Source organism: Suncus etruscus, chromosome 1 (assembly GCF_024139225.1).
Source record: "Suncus etruscus isolate mSunEtr1 chromosome 1, mSunEtr1.pri.cur, whole genome shotgun sequence".
NCBI lineage: Eukaryota > Metazoa > Chordata > Mammalia > Eulipotyphla > Soricidae > Suncus > Suncus etruscus.
Window position 1 is genome coordinate 160,012,207 of NC_064848.1, and position 14,652 is coordinate 160,026,858.

The 14,652-nt window shown below is 41.9% G+C and overlaps 1 protein-coding gene across 2 annotated transcripts in view; it reads right to left on the minus strand.

Moving 5' to 3' along the window:
• The window catches only part of VPS53 (VPS53 subunit of GARP complex), a 202,642-nt gene that overhangs the window by 71,534 nt on the left and 116,456 nt on the right, over positions 1 to 14,652 (minus strand). For both annotated transcript variants that reach the window (XR_007499610.1, XM_049782265.1), the window contains exon 13: positions 12,431 to 12,525. Coding sequence is in view for 1 of the 2 variants with exons in the window: in XM_049782265.1 (XP_049638222.1) it covers positions 12,431 to 12,525 (95 nt within the window). In the remaining variant the exon portion in view is untranslated. The remainder of the gene's footprint in view (positions 1 to 12,430; positions 12,526 to 14,652) is intronic.

Genomic DNA, 14,652 nt, shown 5'->3' on the forward strand with positions numbered 1-14,652 from the left:
GGAAATCCTAAATGGAGCAGGGAAAGCCTCTTCAACAAGTGGTGTTGGCACAATTGGATAGCCACTTGCAAAAAATTAAACTTAGACCCCCAGCTAACATCATGTACAAAGGTAAAATCCAAATGGATTAAAGACCTCGATATCAGCCCCAAAACCATAAGATATATAGAACAGCACATAGGCAAAACACTCCAGGACATTACAGGCATCTTCAAGGAGGAAACTGCACTCTCCAAGCAAGTGAAAGCAGAGATTAACAGATGGGAATATATTAAGCTGAGAAGCTTCTGCACCTCAAAGGAAATAGTGCCCAGGATACAAGAGCCACCCACTGAGTGGGAGAAACTATTCACCCAATACCCATCAGATAAGGGGCTAATCTCCAAAATATACAAGGCACTGACAGAACTTTACAAGAAAAAAACATCTAACCCCATTAAAAAATGGGGAGAAGAAATGAACAGACACTTTGACAAAGAAGAAATACGCATGGCCAAAAGACACATGAAAAAATGTTCCACATCACTAACCATCAGGGAGATGCAAATCAAAACAACGATGAGATACCACCTCACACCCCAGAGAATGGCACACATCACAAAGAATGAGAATAAACAGTGTTGGCGGGGATGTGGAGAGAAAGGAACTCTTATCCACTGCTGGTGGGAATGCTGTCTAGTTCAACCTTTATGGAAAGCAATATGGAGATTCCTCCAAAAACTGAAAATCGAGCTCCCATATGATCCAGCTATACCACTCCTAGGAATATACCCTAGGAACACAAAAATACAATACAAAAACCCCTTCCTTACACCTATATTCATTGCAGCTCTATTTACCATAGCAAGACTCTGGAAACAACCAAGATGCCCTTCAACAGACGAATGGCTAAAGAAACTGTGGTACATATACACAATGGAATATTATGCAGCTGTCAGGAGAGATGAAGTCATGAAATTTTCCTATACATGGATGTACATGGAATCTATTATGCTGAGTGAAATAAGTCAGAGAGAGAGAGAAAAACGCAGAATGGTCTCACTCATCTATGGGTTTTAAGAAAAATGAAAGACACCCTTGTAATAATAATTTTCAGACACAAAAGAGAAAAGAGCTGGAAGTTCCAGCTCACCTCAGGAAGCTCACCACAAAGAGTGATGAGTTTAGTTAGAGAAATAACTACATTTTGAACTGTCCTAATATTGAGAATGTATGAGGGAAATGTAGAGCCTGTTTAGGGTACAGGCGGGGGTTGGGTGGGGAGGAGGGAGATTTGGGACTTGGGTGATGGGAATGTTTCACTGGTGATGGGTGGTGTTCCTTTTATGACTGAAACCCAAACACAATCATGTATGTAATCAAGGTGTTTAAATAAAAAAAAAATTATGCATTAAAAAAAAAAAAAAAAAAAAAAGAATGTCAAATATTCAAGAAATAGCCAGCCTCTTCCCATTCAGGTTACAAAGCAGGCTACCCTCTCCGTCATGGCTCTGTTCTCCACTCTTCTCTAATGTGACTCCAGAACCATCCTGAAAATAGCATTCTAGCCAGTCACCACTGATATGGTGAAGGTGTGAGAAAAGTTTCTTGCTCTAAGAACAACTCAATTGTTTTTGATGCAGGTAAGTGACCGTGAGCTCCTGGAACAGAAGGATAACACTGGTGTTACTTCTGCTTTTTCTAGGCCCAACCTTCAAGCTTATGGGCAAAACTGATCCTTCAATTATGACAAGGCCAATCATATATAATCAGCTGACCACCCTCCCACATGCTATTCCTAAGTGAAAGGGTGGAAGAATGGGAGAGTGGAGAAGGAATAAGGACTCGCTTGGTGCAAAAGAAAATGCTAAAAGATGGCAAGAGATTCCTTGTGTGCTTTCTTGTTGGTACTAGCTGGTTTTCATTTGGACCTATCCCGGCCCTTGGAGGTGAGCTTTGTTTTCCCAATAGAGGCAGCTTTGCAGGCCCAGAGGCCATCCTCTCTCTCCCTCCCTGGGGATTGTAATTTCACACTTTCTGATAAGTGGTTCTAATCTCTGAATCTATAATTGCCAATCAAACAGAGGCTGGGACTCAGAAGTTATTTGACTTTAATTATTCATCTACTTTCCCTAGAAGTGAGGTCAGGATACTTATTCATCTACCTTCACCCGAGAGCTACTCCAGTGAATGAGTATACAATTAATTATGGTTATAAGAACATAAAAAAATTTTTCACTTATAAAAAAACTTCTGGGGCCGGGCGGTGGCGCAAGAGGTAAGGTGCCTGCTTTGCCTGCGCTAGCCTTGGACGGACCGCGGTTCGATCCCCCGGCGTCCCATATGGTCCCCCAAGCCAGGAGCAACTTCTGAGCGCATAGCCAGGAGTAACCCCTGAGCGTCAACGGGTGTGGCCCAAAAACCAAAAAAAAAAAAAAAAAACTTCTAAAGATCTTCCAAATGTTGCCTAATGTTAACCAGACTAGAATAGAAATAAAACAGGATAGCCCTCCCCTCCCTTCCACCTTCCACTCTGAGCTCCAACTCTCTTCAATGTCTTCTATGTAAGACAATAGAAAATTAGTTATCCAAGGCCAGATTGATAGTACAGTTGGGTAGGGCATAAGCTTTGCATGCAGCCGACCCAGGTTCTATCCCTAAGCACTGCTGGGTGTGGCCCCCAGACAAAGCAAACAATAAAAAAAGAAAGAAAGCAAGTTTTCACAGAATAAATAAGTTTTCACAGAGTAAAGTTATCACAATGGGAACAAAAAAGGCTCATTAGTCAGGAGAGATTGAAGGAAGAAAAGGAGCTTGTACCCAGGCCCTGCTGGGTCTGATGGGGCAGATGAGGTGGCAAAAAAATCTACTGAGAGATAGGTTTTAAGCATGAGAGAAACAAGTCTATGGGCAAGAAGCAGTTCACTGATTTAGACAAACACAGTGGAGACCTCCAAAGAAGAAATGCTAGCATCCTTAAGGGACACTTTTCACAGCAAGTTTTATAGGTGGAAAGTTTCTGGTGTAGATGAGTTCATTTTGGGAGGTGGGTGATCAGGAGATGTGTAGGCAATTCTAGGAAATGAACAGCAGAGGTGAGCAGCAGACAGCAGAGCTCTGGAGTCTCCTGGGCACAGCTGATATGTAAGCAGGGACAGTCTTAGACTGTCAAGCCTTCAAAATAGAAGCATAAAATCAGCATCTTTTTTTAATCTATTTTTACTTATTTTTGGTTTGAGGATAACACCTGGTGGTGGTCAGGACTGACTCCTGGCATGGAGCAACATATGGGTTGCCAGGAATTGAACCTCAGTAGGCCTTGTGCAAGTAGTACCCTACTTGCTGTACTGTCTCTCCAGCCCTAAACCTCTCTTTATAGAGGATTTTACTAGACTATTTCAAAACGATTAAACACTTAACACAGAGCAAGCTCCTGTGGGCTATATGTATAAGATACAATTAAGATAAGTAAAAAATAAAATGAGCCAAGTACCTAAAGGCTATGTGCACTGCAATCAAGTGTGTAGGGATGAGAAGGGGGAAAAAGAAAAGAATTTTAAAAAGTTAACATTTTTCCAGGCAGGCATCAAGCACTACCTTGAGTTTTGGCAAAATCTTGAAGGACTACCAGAGAAAGAGATGTAGGATATAGTAACATGCTGGTTGAAAATACCAGGAGGGTGCATTTTTTTATCCTGATGCAATTCTTGTTAAGAGTCAAAGCAAGTCTCGGGGCCAGAAAGATAGCATAGCAGGTAGGGGACTTGCCTAGAATGCAGCCAATTTAGGCTTGATTCTGGTACAACATATGGTTCCCCTGTATTACCAGGAGCAAACCCTGGGCAGAGTTGGGTGTGGAGCAAAAACCAATTCTTCCTTTTTTTTTTTTTTTTTGGTTTTTGGGCCACACCTGGCGATGCTCAGGGGTTACTCCTGGCTATCTGCTCAGAAATAGCTCCTGGCAGGCACGGGGACCATATGGGACACCGGGATTCGAACCAACCACCTTTGGTCCTGGATCGGCTGCTTGCAAGGCAAACGCCGCTGTGCTATCTCTCCGGGCCCAACCAATTCTTCTTGCCACACAAACACAAAAAAGAAGTCCTGATCAAGGTGTTGTGTAGGTGAAGAGAAGCATCTGCCCACTAGAAGCTTTGGCCTCTCTAAGATAGTTATAATTATATATATAGGATATATACATATAAAACTAGGATAGTTATATAAAGGATGATATATAAATATATATACACTAATATATACATATATATCATCCTTTATATAACTATCCTATGTATACATATAACTATATATATAACTATATATATATATATATATATAGAGAGAGAGAGAGAGAGAGAGAGAGAGCCTGTGCATCATAAGTGTTTCAGGAATATAATGACATTATACTTGTCACAATGTACTACCTTCCCTCCACCACTACATACAGTATTGAATACCAAGATAGAAACAACTAATTTTGCCATGTAGATGATAAGAACAATTTTTTTAGACAGAAAACCTAACAGAAACCAGTGAGCTAGTTTCACGAGATATTTGGGTGGGAGAAAGGAGATGAGACTGGAGTCAGAAGTGGGCACAGATTGTAAAGGAGTGAGCATGTTCACATGGACTTTGCAACACTTCTATGGACTCAATTCTAATGGCTAAGGAGAAAGAAGCAAAACTAAAGAGGTGGAATGAGAAAGGACATTCACAGGAAAGCTGGTGAAGTTCAAGTAAGGTCTGGAGATTCGTAACAAGTTTTATGCAAATGTTAATGTGCTAGCTTTGATAACTGATAATGGTTATGTGAGATGTTAGTTAATACCAGGAAGTTGGGAGAAAGGCATATGGGAAATCTATATAACTTTTCAATTTTGTCTGCAAGTCTAAATTTAGCTCCATATAAAGTTGAGGGGAAAAAAGATAATTGTGACTATAATCTACTGAATAATATAGAAATTAATGAGTACATCGTTATAAAAACAAATCGGGAAAACAGAAAGCCTCTTCTAAAAATAGAATACAGGGGCTGGAGCAATAGCATGGTGGTAGAGCATCTGTCTTGCATGTGGCCAACCCGGGACGAACCTGGGTTCGATCCCTGGCATCCCATATGGTTCCCCCAAGCCTTCGAGGAGCAATTTCTGAGTGCAGAGCCAGGAGTTGCCCCAGAGTGTCGCTGGGTGTGTGTAACCCCCAAAATAGAATATAATGCCAAACAATAAATGTAGAAGAAATGAGTTATAAGAATCATCCTTTAGCAACTCAACCACCTTTTCGTTTGCTTGTTTTTTTGGACCATACCTGGCGGCACTCAGGGGTTACTCCTGGCTCTCTGCTCAGAAATCACTCCTGGCAGGCACAGGGGACCATATGGGATGCTGGGATTTGAACCACAGTTTGGTCCTGGGTCAGCTGCTTGCAAGGCAAACACCCTACCCCGAGCTACTATCTCTCCAGCCCCAATCATCTTAATAATAAATGTCTCAGAGAAAATTATCATCAATGGTGGCAAAAAATAGGTAAAAGATCAGAAAAATGATTTAAATGGGTATATAGTTTCAAAGTTTTTCCTAATAATTATTAATAAGTAAAAAGCCTGGCTGACATCTCTTAAACCAAGTAACAGAAATAAACACGAGAGATTGATAAGACAACAAATGGTTAGTGTCCTTTGTTTTGTTTTGTTTTGTTTTTGGGCCACACCCGGCGGTGCTCAGGGGTTACTCCTGGCTGTCTGCTCAGAAATAGCTCCTGGCAGGCACGGGGGACCATATGGGACACCGGGATTCGAACCAACCACCTTTGGTCCTGGATCGGCTGCTTGCAAGGCAAACGCCGCTGTGCTATCTCTCCGGGCCCTGGTTAGTGTCTTGATGTGAATTACTGAGAGCAGAAGTGAGAGATTCACTTCTGCATGAATCGTTGAATCACAAGGAAAAAAGTCAAATGCAGAGCAAGGGACAGTCCACAAAGCAGTTTTTCAGAAATGTCAAGGTTTAAAAAAAAAAAAAAGGGCTGGAGAGATAGCATGGAGGGTGAGTGTTTGCCTTGCGTGCAGAAGGATGGTGGTTTGAATCCCAGCATCCCATATTGTCCCCTGAGCCTGCTAGGAATGATTTCTGAGCCAGGAGTCACCCCTGAGCAGTGCTGGGTGTAATCCAAAAACCAAAAAAAAAAAAAAAAAAGGTCAAGGTTATGAGAAATAAAGATGACCGAATTATTCTAGGTTGAAGGAGACTAGAATCCTGAAATAAAAACAGCCTGTGATCTTGTTTAGATTCTAGATCCATAAAAAGCGGAACTGGGACTATTGGTGGAAAGAAAGGAAGTGATAGTATATCGCTACTTTATTGTTTACTATTTTTTGGGGGAACCACACATGGTTGTGCTCAGGGTTTATTACTGGCTCTGCACTAAGGCATTGTTCCTGGAAGTGTTCAGGGGCACCAAATGGGGTGTGAGGGACTGAACCTGGGTCATCTGCAAGGCAAGTAACTTCCCTAATGTACTATCATTTGGGCTCCATTTTCACTGTTAATTTCCTGATTTTGATGGTTGTATTGTGGTTATTAAGATTATGTACTTGTTTTAGGATAGGCACAGTGAAGTGCGAAGGAGTCAGGGATAGCTTGTTTGTATTCTGAGAATTCAGACTACTCCAAAAAATATGTGTGTGCATCTTTGTGAATGCATATGTATAGGTATGTATTTGAGGGAAAGGAGAGGGAAAGAAGCAAGAATCTGGGAGGAACTTATCTATGAGTGCTATATATAGCTTTTGTCATTCTTCCATTTGTTTAAAAATAGACGACCAGGGCCAGAGAGATAGCATAGTGGTAGGGTGTTTGGATAAGCTAATCCAGGATGGTTGGTGGTTCAAATCCCAGCATCCCATATGGTCCCCCATGCCTGCCAGGAGTAACCCCTGAGCATCACAGAGTATGGCCCAAAAAGCAAATCCAGGAGTAACCCTGAGCATCTCCAAATATGATTGAAAAAACAAACAAACAAAATAAAGTAGACAACCAGCATATCTAGTTTACAAAGAATCTCAGGGTATGATGAAGGTGAAGGGAGAGGGGGTATGGGAGATTCTCATTTAATAAAAGCTGTTCAAGGGAACTCAGAATCACTGTATAGAGTGTTCAAGAGTTAAAGCTGGAAAATCACTACAGCCCTAAAGATGAACTAATGTCCATCCTCTTTAGAGAGCCATTTACAAGTACATAAGAACATACTTGTCCCACGTATTACAGAGATAGTTTTGACTTCTTCCAGTTGAAGAAGTCCAGAGCTCTATAGCCCTGGACTGTAGCTTCTTGGATGGAGTCAGTACTGCTAGAACTTTCCCTGAGCAGGTGGGAAGCAGGGGAGAGGGAGAAGGGGAAATCTCATACCAGATCTAAACAAAAACAAAAATAAAACAAAAAAACCTAGCAACACTGACCAGACCACTGATTCCCCTAAAAGTCCTGCACATAATTCCAGAGAGGGCAGGGCAGTGGACTACTTTGTCTGTTTACTTGCACAGAGTGCCATCTGGTCTCAGCCTTGCCAGGGAGCCTATAAAATGACTTTTTTTTTTTTTGGTTTTTGGGTCACACCCGGCAGTGCTCAGGGGTTATTCCTGGCTCCAGGCTCAGAAATTGCTCCTGGCAGGCACGGGGGACCATATGGGGCGCCGGGATTTGAACCGATGACCTCCTGCATGAAAGGCAAACGCCTTACCTCCATGCTATCTCTCCGGCCCCATAAAATGACTTTTATTACCTTCATTGTAGAAAGGACAAAGCAAACTCAGAGAGGTTGGCACCACGCTTGCGGTCCCAGGCTAGTATACGGGCAGAGCTGACTCAGATTCTGGTCTGCTGGCACTTAGGCCCTTTCCACCACACTGCATTGGTCTCTGTCATCTGGGAGCCCGTGAAGAGGCTAAGATTTTGCTCCCTTGTAAAATTCAGATTCAGAACTACAGCAAGAACAGTGATTTCTACAAAATCCAACAGGCACCCCACCCACCATCAGCTGCCCTGGATTTTTTTGACTTAAGAGAGGACAGACTTCCTAGAACCCCTTGAAAAATAATATGCAAAATAGTGTGTGGGTGTCTATGGACTCTTTGGCAAAAGGGTCTGTGGCTTTCATCAGGTCCTCAAAGGGATCTGTGATGCAGAATTTGTTAATAAGCATTGCTTTCGGCATTATTTCCCCTGGTTCTTTCCTTTAATAGATGAGGAAATGAGTTTCTTGAGCTCTCTTTTCAACTTCAAGATTTTGCTGCTTATCCTGGAGTAACAGCAGCACAACCTACGCAGTCTCTCTCCTAGGATCTTCCGCAACTTTCCCAGCACTGTGGAAACAGACTTGAAGGCCAAGGAAGACTGAGCAGCAGGGTGCGTGGCCAGCACTTCATTTTTCACAGAGAAATGGAGTGTCCCACAGGAGGGGGGGCTGGTTCTTTGCCCAAAGCATCAAGAATAATGGATTTACTTTATGTGAATCCCAGTCATGTGAACAGAGTGGATACCAAAATTGTAAGAACTCCTCCAAAACGTTTCTTTAAACCAGGTAGGTTTGGACAATAACTTAGATACGTAGATACGTACTTTAAGCTCTAGATGTAATAGCTCCTAAGTCTTTTTTTTTGTTTTTGTTTTTGGGTCACACCCGGTGGTGCTCAGGGGTTACTCCTGGCTGTCTGCTCAGAAATAGCTCCTGGCAGGCACAAGGGACCATATGGGACACCGGGATTCGAACCAACCATCTTTGGTCCTGGATCAGCTGCTTGCAAGGCAAACGTCGCTGTGCTATCTTTCTGGGCCCAGCTCCTAAGTCTTTTTTTAAAAATAAGAATTTGAGGGGCCAGAGCGATAGCATAACACTACATTTGCCTTGCATGCGGCCAATCTAGGATGGACCTTGGTTCAAACCCCACCCCCAACATCCCATATGGTCCCCCCGAGCTAGTAGTGATTTCTGAGCACATAGCCAGGAGTAACCCCTGAGCATCACAGAGTGTGGCCCAAAAAGCAAAAAAAAAAAAAAAAAAAAAACAAAAAGAATTTGGGTCAGGGGCTGGAGAGAACATTGCACTTAAGGCTGACCCAGGTTTTATTCCTAGCATCCCATATAGTACGGAGTAGTGATAGGAGTAATTCCGAAACACAGAACAAGGAATGACTCCTGAGCATCCTCAAATGTGTGGCTCCATAAACAAAAACAAAAATAAAAGCAAGATTATTATGGGGCCAGAGCAATAGTACAGTAGGTAGGGCACTTGCTTTGCATGCAGCCAACCTGAGTTCAATATCTAACATCCCATGGTCCTGCTAAGTCCCCCTTGAGAGTAAAGCTGGGTCCGTCCCAGGTTGGCCATATGCAAGGCAAACACCCTACTGCTGTGCTATCTCCCTGGCACACAAGAAAGAAATTTGGGATGATAAGAGAAGGAGCATTAATCCAAAAATATACTTGCTCTTTAGCCTATTAATATAATAGGAAAATAGTGAATTTTTTTTTCCTATCCCAGAGAAAAGTCCTATTAACTTGCTGAGAAAAACACTTCCTGATGCAGAATATGGTACTTTTAGAGGACTAGACAGAATTACAGCAACAATAGCACTTGGTATCAATAGATAGTGGGCACAAGGAAAACTACAGCTATATGAAGAAAAGAATGGCAATTCTACTTTTTTTGGGAGGCTGAGTGGAGGGAGGGTCTTCTAGGCTATATTCAGTGGTGCTCAGACTACTTCTGAGGGGGCTGGGTGGGAGTGAGAGGTTACCATGTGGTGCTGGGGATCCATCCTCAGTATTTAATGTACACGGCAAGTCTCTCACCCCTCTATTATCTCTCTGACATCATTTATTATTATTATTATTATTTATTTTTTTGGTTTTTGGGGCCACACCCGTTTGATGCTCAGGGGTTACTCCTGGCTACATGCTCAGAAATTGCCCCTGGCTTGGGGGGACCAGATGGGACTCCAGGGATCAAACCGTGGTCCTTCCTTGGCTAGAGCTTGCAAGGCAGACACCTTACCTCTAGCGCCACCTCACCGGCCCCATTTATTATTTTTTTTAACATAGATTCACAAGAGGTTGCTTTTGCTAATGTAGACTTTCTACAAAATCATTTTTAGGGCTTTGTTATAAAATATTTTGTAATTGGGAGGAATAAAGTCTATGAGAGCATAGAGACCAATAATAATGCTGTTTGATGTAATGAGTTTATGAAAAACTTTTCTGAATCTCATAGTTTATTCCTAAAACATATCTGTTTGTTTTGTTTTGGGGCCACATCTGGTGGTGCTCAGGTCTTATTCCTAGCTCTGCACTCAGGGGTCAGTCCTGGCTGGCTTGGGAGACCATATGTGGTATTGGGTATTAAAAACAGGTTGATCATGTGCAAGGCATACAATGCTCATCTCTCCTAAGAACTATTTGAAGAAGGCCTTAGAGATAGGTCAGCACCAGGGATACATGCCTGTCAGGCACAGCACCCATATTTGAACCACAGCACTGTATGACCTAGGGCAGCCTGGCAGCCTCCAATAGTGCTGCAAGGGGTAAAGTGTCTAGTCAGGTCATCTGAGTAATGCCGGAAGAAGTGACTCCCTGGCCCTGTGAACACTCCAAAAAGTGTTGGAAATGGATTTGCTGACCCAAACAAAAGAATTAAAGAAAAAGAAAGACTGGCCCTCAGAGCCTAAATGCTTTCCCAGAGAACTCTCCAGAATTTTCTCACAGCTGCTTATTCTCCTTGTGTAAACTGTTGTCTGCTTCTATGAAACGTATTCCTGGGTCTAGAAGGTCTCTTCTAGGCACCCAGGCCAGTCTATCTCTAGTGCACTTGACCTGTTCCAGAAACCAGGCCTTCCCAAACACTGTCTTCCAGTGAAGAAGGGCCTTCAAGCATCACTCTAACTACAGACGAGGGATAAGGTGTCTTCATCCTTGGCATGAACAATGAGCACAGGAACATGAAAAAATTCTTCTGGCTGTGAAGAAATTTAGTTATACTTGTGTGGGTTTTGGATCCCCTGAGTTTGTGAAAAACATATACTGTGCTTAGTGAATCTGATGATAATTCATTACTAAATTCCCAAGTCTATACTGACATAAACAAACAAATGGGGAAAAAGCTTTCCCTCCCTCTTCCCCCCTCTGCTTTCTTCCTTCCTTCCTTCCTTCCTTCCTTCCTTCCTTCCTTCCTTCCTTCCTTCCTTCCTTCCTTCCTTCCTTCCTTCCTTCCTTCCTTCCTTCCTTCCTTCCTTCCTTCCTTCCTTCCTTCCTTCCTTCCTCCCTCCCTCCTTCCTTCTCTCTCTCTCTCTCTCTCTCTCTCTCTCTCTCTCTCTCTCTCTCTCTCTCTCTCTCTCTTCCTCTCATTTACTTTCTCTCTCCCCACTCCCACCTTCCTTGGCCATACTCTTCTTTATGGTAGAGAAACAACTAGTAAATGTAGAAGAAGTGATGGAAATACAATATCTTTCTACATCTTGAAAACACTATAGTAGTGCCTACTTTAGACAGGAATCATCAATGAATGCCAAGAAAAGTTGGCAAAGTGCGATAAGAAACAGGATATTTAGATAGTCTCAAAGATACTCCCCAGGATAATTATTAGAGAGAAAAACAGTAACTGCACAGCAGAGAAAACTGGCAGACACAACCTTAAGTAAATGACTGATGTCAACACCAACAGCAATGAGACAGATCAACATGTGCCTCTGTGAATGCTGTATAGAGAAGAACCTTCCTTACTCCACCTCTCTGCTATTCTTGCCAGAAGTGCATAACCTCAGTGTAGTCAAGAGGAAACATCAGACAAACCAAATTTGAAGGTTCTGTGCAATACTGGTCAATACACTTTTAAAAGTGTCAGGGCCAATAAAAGACAAAGATGGAAGAACTATTTGAGATTAAAAGAGCTTAAAGAGACCTGACAACTAAACTCATGACTGGATTCTAGAACAGAACAAGGGAGAATAGTGCAACATTACTTTCCTGATTTGATCACAGGCCTATATAAGATGTTAATAGTTTTCTAGAGTGAGAGCACATGAGTATTTATAAGTCTCAATTATTTCAAAATGGAGTTAGACAAATTATATCTGAAAACATAAATATTAGACTTAACAGAGACATAAGAGTTTAGACTGGCTCTCTCCATCGTCCAGTACCTGACAAAGTAAAAGTCATGTACACTCACATGGGATGGGGGCAATGAGATCTATTTGGGACCTTATTCGAGTCCAGCTGATGTTTCTGAGACTTATAGGTATAATAAATGATCATATTCTAAATATATAAAAATATCCTGAAGAGCTTTTCAGGGAAGGTCACAGGCATGCCAAATCCCTCCTCAATCTCTAGATGGAGAGGCGCAACCGTGACCAGACGATAGAGAAAGGCAGCAGAAAACAATAAAATGTTCATCACTCACTTGTCCTGGGATTCAATATACACATAGAGATGAGGCTCAAAGCACTTAGAAACAATGCCATGAAATGGATTGTCTGGTGCCTTTGGCTTCTTTGGCTGGACAGGAAGAAATAAAAAAAGAGAAAATAAAAGCTTTTACTTGAGCCATCTTTGAAAAATTTCAAACAGTTTCAAAGAACATTTTCCTTCAAACATATTCCTTCAAAGTTCCCCACTAGCATAATTACAGATAAGAAGTGCACAATAATACTCAATGAAACTAAACAGAGACAATGTCTTGCATTACGATTCATCTCAGTCTGTGACCAATAACCCAGCTTGGTTAGCATCAGTTACTTGCCTTGTCTGGTGAGAGATTTACTGCTACTTTGATAACACATGCGTTTTCAATTTGGAAACTATTCCTCATGTGACTGATGTTTTAAAAATGGAAATCCTAGCTAATAGCAGCACCTCATGTTCCTACAGAGCTTTAGAACTTAGAAAGTACTTTCTGGGGGCCGGAGAGATAGCATGGAGGTAAGGCGTTTGCCTTTCATGCAGAAGGATGGTGGTTCGAATCCCGGCATCCCATATGGTCCCCTGTGCCTGCCAGGGGCGATTTCTGAGCATAGAGACAGGAGTAACCCCTGAGCACTACCAATGTGACCCAAAAACCAGAAGAAAAAAAAAAGAAAAAAGAAAAGAGAGAAAAAAGAAAGTACTTTCTTCTGGAGATCTAAGTTTGATAGCCTCCACTTACTATTAATGGCCAAGTACTTTGATACAAAATAATCTCTCACCTTTGCTTCAGAGAAATCATCAATGCAGGTACTAGAAAACTATTTTATAACTAAAGAAAGGGAGGGGAGGGTAGGAGACAAAGATTGCATGCATAGGGCTTCTATCCCTGGCATTGCCAGGAGCTAGCGTTCCCACCTCCTCCCACTCTCACCCAGCAGAGAGCTATAGAATCATTGGGAATGGCCCAAAAAATACAAAAAGGAAAGGAAAAGAAAACAGAAAGGGAGTTTCAATAGGTTCTAAAACCCTTACCAAAGGCACATGGTTAAGTTTCCTGTCTCTTAAACTAAAATTCTTTCTATCAGATCATCGCTTTCCTACAATGGTTCCAAACTCTTGAATTTCACCAACAGTACATGAAAAAGAAAGTAGGGAAAGGCATAGGCCTGATAATTTTTTATTGTGCTACTTTATGGTTTCATCACAAGTTCCTAAAAGATAAGCATTTTATGCCTGAAACCCTTTTTTTTTTGTTCCACCTTAGGTCCTGGGTTGGTTTTAATTTAAGACCACACCCACAATAGAGCTCATAACTGCACTCAGAAATTACTCCTGACAGTTCTCAGGGGAACCATATGGGATACCAGGGATTGTATCTGGGTCCACGTGCATGGCAAATGCCCTACCCGCTATACAATCTCTCCAACATCAGTGTCTAAAAAAAACTTACAAAGAAAAAGGAAGCAGCACAAAGATAGTTACTTCTAAGAAAAGGTTGGTAATCTTTTATAAGATAAACACACAGTCAGGTCTTTATTCTTTGCCTTGAACCAATGAAAGACTGGTAAGCTCTAGTCCCCAGACAGATATTTACTATTGGTCTAGACATCATCTAGACAGGAATGCAATTTAAAAAAATTGCATATGTTGGGGCCAGAGTGGTGGCGTGGAGCAGTAAGGCATATGCCTTGTAGGTGCTAGTCTAGGACAGACCACGGTTCAATCCCCTGATATCCCATATAGTCCCCCAAGCCAGGAGCTATTTCTGAGTGCATAGCCAAGAGTAACCCCTGAGCATCACCGGATGTGGCCCCCCAAAAACAAACCAAAAAATTGCATATGCTAATTCTTTTCAAAGTCTCTGAAAAATAAATTTAGATCTTCCTAGAAAATCAATTCATGGACTTTGCTGGGGTTGATATTCAAGTACATTTTGGGTATAAATTGAAATCCATAACATACTTAACTTGAACTGCCTGTTTCCTTTAATAATATAGGAAAAGCTAAGTCCCTAATGACAAAATTACTTAGGCAAGCTCAGGGAACCATATGGGATACCAGGATTTGAACCACCGATCTTTTGCATGCAAGGCAAATGCCCTACCTCTGTGCTATCTCTCTGGCCCCATTTTTTCCCTAATATTTTAATCGTTAAAACAGTGCAATGGCTGGGGCCAGAGCAATAGCACTGTGGTAAGGTGTTAGTTTTGCATGCGGCTG